Source organism: Plectropomus leopardus, chromosome 4 (assembly GCF_026936395.1).
Source record: "Plectropomus leopardus strain MGB_pleo_1.0 chromosome 4, ASM2693639v1, whole genome shotgun sequence".
Classification (NCBI taxonomy): Eukaryota; Metazoa; Chordata; class Actinopteri; order Perciformes; family Serranidae; genus Plectropomus; species Plectropomus leopardus.
The window spans coordinates 18110108-18115043 of record NC_142179.1 but is presented as its reverse complement, the minus strand read 5'-3'; the positions used below and the strand labels follow the sequence as shown (position 1 = coordinate 18115043).

The 4936-nt window shown below is 40.7% G+C and overlaps 1 protein-coding gene across 1 annotated transcript; it reads left to right on the top strand.

Annotated features, from left to right (window-relative positions):
• The first annotated feature begins 456 nt into the window (after positions 1 to 456).
• LOC121945008 (glial cell line-derived neurotrophic factor) lies at positions 457 to 4081 on the top strand. Its single transcript, XM_042489001.2, has 2 exons — positions 457 to 1096; positions 2765 to 4081. Exons 1-2 carry the CDS (start codon positions 862 to 864, stop codon positions 3322 to 3324), a joined length of 795 nt encoding a protein of 264 aa, XP_042344935.1. The 5' UTR covers positions 457 to 861; the 3' UTR covers positions 3325 to 4081.
• The last annotated feature ends 855 nt before the right edge of the window (positions 4082 to 4936 follow it).

Sequence of the window (4936 nt, the reverse complement as noted above, 5' to 3'; positions counted from 1 at the left end):
AAAGTTGAACTCCCAGTTGCCGTAATAGATATCAGCTCAGACTCCCTTGATGTTAAACGTCATCTGTTCATCAACTGCAAAACAGTGATTTCAAGCCCACTGTGGTTTTAAGTAGCAGCACAATCTATTCACTCTGTTTTGACTGGCTGATTAGAAACACGTTTCCCATCCAATATCAACCAAACACTAAAAAAGGAGGACGTGGACTCTGGAGTAGTGTTAGTGGAAAGTGTGAAACGTCTCTCAGCCATCTGAGTACACATGCTGAGCCTCTTTCATAACTCCTCTACCAACTCTGGACCTGAAGTTCAGCCGCGGTTTTGGACCTCATCCCTTTGTGCAGTCTGCATGGGTGGAGACAGGAAGAAGCAGAGGATGGACCATGAGACGTCACCACCACTTCCCATCTCTCCTGTTAGACCTCTCCTTCTCCTCTAGGCTCAGTCAGGATTGATGGTGAGTGAGGATGGACAGGAGCCACTGTTGTGCAAGAGGAGCCGCGCGCACTGAATGAAAGCCTGTAGACCATAAACTGGGAGGATTTTCCAAGCGTCGTTGGATTTGCAAACTTCCGAGGGAAGTCTTTGCATTTTGCGCTTCTGCGTTTGGTTTCTTGCCTCTTTGGATGTTGCGCCACGCTGCACAGCGTTTGCCAGCTGGTATAAGTGAAAGCGTGCGGTTTACAGTAGGCAAGCAATAATACGCGGATCTTCATCATTTACAGCGGCAGGAGCTGATGAGTGCGCCCCATCTTCCCTCTCCAACTATTGGACGTCTTCAACATGTTATTAATCGCCTTTGCCAGATGATACCTGTTGGTTTTTCATCGCGCCATGTCCTACTGTCGGACTGAAGTGGACAATGAAGTTATGGGATAGCCTGACCACTTGTTTGATACTGCTGAGCGCCGTGCACGCCAGCCTGCTGCTCCGGAGCCGACCGCAGTCCACGTCCAGCAAGAGGAGAGGGCGCGCCGCCGAGACTCCCCTGGAGCTCCCGCCGGTTCAGATCCGCCTGTCTGTCACTTCCCCGGGCATGAGCCGTGCTGAGGCGGATACAGCCGACTGGGAAGAGACGCTGGCTGGAGGAGAAACATGTAAGCGCCTGTGGTTTTGTGTGGAGTGCCCAAAGTGCCATAAAACATCCTAAGAAGTTCTTTGCACCCAGCTGGCTTGCTGAGTTTTGTATTCGTTTTATTTCTAAAAACAAATAATGCCATTGTTATCTGTCTAATATAAAAAGTACTTACGTTTTTGCTGTGGAAAAGGAACATTTTCCAAATCAAATCTCTAGACTGAGTTTGAAAACGTATTCAGATGAATTTTTCAGTGCAGGCTCCAGTTACCAAAATATTCGCAGTAGCGTTTTGTTGGCCTTCTTAACCTTCTTAAGGTGGAGGAAAACCGAACATTGTGATATTTTTGCGTGGCAATATTGTGTCGATGAACTGCTCCAAGTAGGCTATCTTTTTTGAAAATGATACAAACAAATCAAACTTTTCATAGCCCACAGGAATATGAAATCATTAGCTTTTTTAGACTACTAGAAACAATCTGCTGCAATGAAAATGATTTGCTGTGAGTTGAAGAGACTAAAAACCATTACCTTATTAGATAAAAGGTTTTACTTTTGGACATCATTAGCAGTTGGAAAAAAGGTAGAGAATCACAATATATCACAATGTATGTTATCACAATACTCAGTAGTCAGCAACACGTTTAAAATCACAGGAATATTGTATTGTGACTTAAATATTATGAGATTATGGTATAGTGGGGCCTCTGGTAATTCCCACCCCTCCCAGTTAGGCCTGCATCATTCACAGCGAATGAAGTTTGATAGTAATACTTTCTTCATACCTTTCCAACAATGTACTACAACCACAAATGACATGCTAATTGGTTTTGGACAGAATTACATGGCAGTATGTAGGTTTGCAGCTGACAAAGGAGTCAAAGATTATTTCTGAATAATGACTTAGTTAAAAAAAAAAAGTCATGATTTATTTTTATTTGAATTATTTTTTATTTAGCGAGGAAGTTCCCATTGAGATATTACATCTTTTCTGTTAGGGAGTTCTGGGCAAGACGGCAACATAAGCAGCATATTCAGTTTCACTTAAAAAACTATTTTTTTACAGAGTAAAAGACAAGCAACACAAGGGAAAAGAAGAAAGGTCTGCAGACCATACCAGAGTCATCCAAACACATTCCACCTGGGTCAACAATTATATAAGGCAGCAGTATGTTTCCTTCAGGGTAGTTTTTTTTTAATTCCCTAGATCCCAAGAAGACATCTTCACATGACTCATTTAGTCTAAAACCTCTTCATATTCACTTTATTAATCAGTACAAAGAAAGTAGCAAATCTTCACGATTGTGAAGCTGGAACCAAAGTTTTTTGCTAAAAAAATAACAGTAATTGTCAATTTTTTTTGTCAATCCATTTTTTTAGCTCAAGCAGTACGTGCCACAAGGCTACATACTGGCAATTGTATCTCTGATGCAACTGATCCACTCAAATGTACAACAGTCATGTGCAGAAATAGGAATGGCATTCATTTCAAACTTGGATGAATCAGTTCGAATGGAATTCCTCTGCAGTAAAGAAAACCAATGTGTACCATTTCCGCTTTTGCATGCGTAGTTTCTGACACAACACTCCATCTGTTCGATAGCCAGACTGATGAGTTAAAGTGAAACAATATGTGCTGTCCAACATGATACGCCCTTGTGAGAGTGCCATTTGTCGTGATGCATTTCAGACACCATGAAGGAGCCAGATGAATTTGAAGATGTGGTGGACTTCATCAAAGTGACCATCAGCAGAATACGTCGCTCCTCCTCATCCACCGTGTCCTCATCTACCTCGTCCCCCACCACGTCCTCCCCCTCCAAAGAAGACTTGAGCAGCAGAACTCGAAACAGAAGGGAAAGGAAGAAGGGGGCGAGTCAGCAGAGTGGAGGAGAAAGAGCTAGTGGAGGCGAGACAGGGAGGAAGGTTAGGGGAGGAAGAGGGAGCGGACGAGGACAGGGCTGTGTGCTCAAACAGATCCACCTCAATGTAACCGACCTCGGCCTGGGCTACCGCTCCAGTGAGGAAATGATATTCAGGTACTGCTCCGGACCATGCAGGAAGTCCGAAACCAACTACGACAAAATCCTTTACAACCTCGCTCACAACAGGAGGCTTCCTCCTAAAGACACGCCCCCTCAGGCTTGCTGTCGGCCAATAGCGTTTGACGATGACCTCTCGTTTCTGGACGATAACCTTGTCTACCACACCGTGAGGAAGCACTCTGCCAGGAAGTGTGGTTGTGTGTAGGGAGTATGAGCTGGTGTCAGGCTTTATGTAGTTCCCACTCTGAAGTATGATCTCGAGTGCTTTTTGTTTGTTTGGTGTTTTTTTTTCAGAATTTTCTCGCTGCTAGGAAACTTTCAGGGGTCGTGTGTGGCCTTTTGTGACTTGAGTCCACCACCAAAGGAGTAAATATGGACAGGAGGTAGCGTCACTACAGTTTTTACCCCAAAACAACAACAATTGTTTTCGCCTCCTCCCTAGCTCAGTCAAAATATCCACAATTTCCTTTACATTTCACACCTTTCATTGCTAATGTTTTCAGTGTGTTTTTAAATGTTTTCATGGATACTCAACCTAATGGACTGAAGTCAATCAGACACAATTCACGATCCAGCAGACTCACTCTGTCTACTGTATAGCACATATGTTACATAAAAAAAGTTATACACATATGAAATGTATTTATGAAATCTTGAATTTATTAACTTATTGATATTTATTTTGTTTTTATAAAAGCTATACATGTTATTTATTACTGTGATGTGACTTCTCTGAGTGTGCCAAAGGTTTTAATCAAAGATGTCCATGATTTAGTTCTATATAAAAGCAGTGAAAGACTGGGTGGTTGTTTGTATTGTTAAATGATGTTTAAGGCGCCCTGTGTGTAAACAAACAAAGTCATGGGAGCATTCAGTGTTTCTCACCAAAACTTTTTTTGTGTATCCTCTTGGTCTAACAACAACGTTTAATGAGTTTATAAGTTTTTTCCTCATATATATACATATACGTATATATACATATATATATATATATATATATATATATATATATATATATATATATATATATATATATATATATATATATATATATATATATATATATATATACATATACGTATATATATAGGCAGTGTGTTACCCATACTACCGTACTAATTACTATGCCAGAAAAAGATTTAGTATTCCCCATACATAATATGTCAAATGCAGTATGGAAAAAATACCAGGATGTTCTACTAAACTTGGTCACATTTGGTGGTATGCAAGACAGCATGCTTTTCTTGTCATTCTGACCCACAATCCTCTGCACAGCACAAGATTCATCACATCAACAGAGACGCAAAGAGATTAGAGCTCTGACATCTTGTTGACAGCTGACTGACAGCTGTCAGAGGCCACAATGATGGACGACAGGGCATTCAAGTTACTGATGACAACTGAATAGTAAAAATAAGAATATTAACTGTTTAAGTGAACAAAATAATCATAAAGATAACTGACAACTAAAGGACACAACTATTAAATAACAATAGAGAAATATATAATTTTGCAATTGTGAATATAATGTTAGAATCTACAATGTATGCAGTTACTACTTTAAAGCTTAAACTACACACATTGTAGAGTAAAAACAGCAGAGCTCTCCAGGTTGATCTCTGACTCTGGCGAGCTCTGCGAATGAGGTTTTGTTTTTCATCCAAGTTAACAGATATAGCCTATGAATAAGAGGGTTAGTGTTATGAAGGGTGCAATGTTATGAAGAAGTAGTATGTCCTGATTGTGTGCACTCTGCATGCAACAGTACATACTTTGTAGGGGCAGCTGCAGTACCATCTAAAAGGAAAAAAGTATGT

Excerpts from the sequence above, each read along its gene's own strand:
- LOC121945008 (XM_042489001.2), top strand. The coding sequence starts at position 862 with ATGAAGTTATGGGATAGCCTGACCACTTGTTTGATACTGCTGAGCGCC. Across the intron at positions 1,097-2,764 it reads GCTGGCTGGAGGAGAAACAT|ACACCATGAAGGAGCCAGAT; the intron begins GTAAGCGCCTGT and ends GATGCATTTCAG.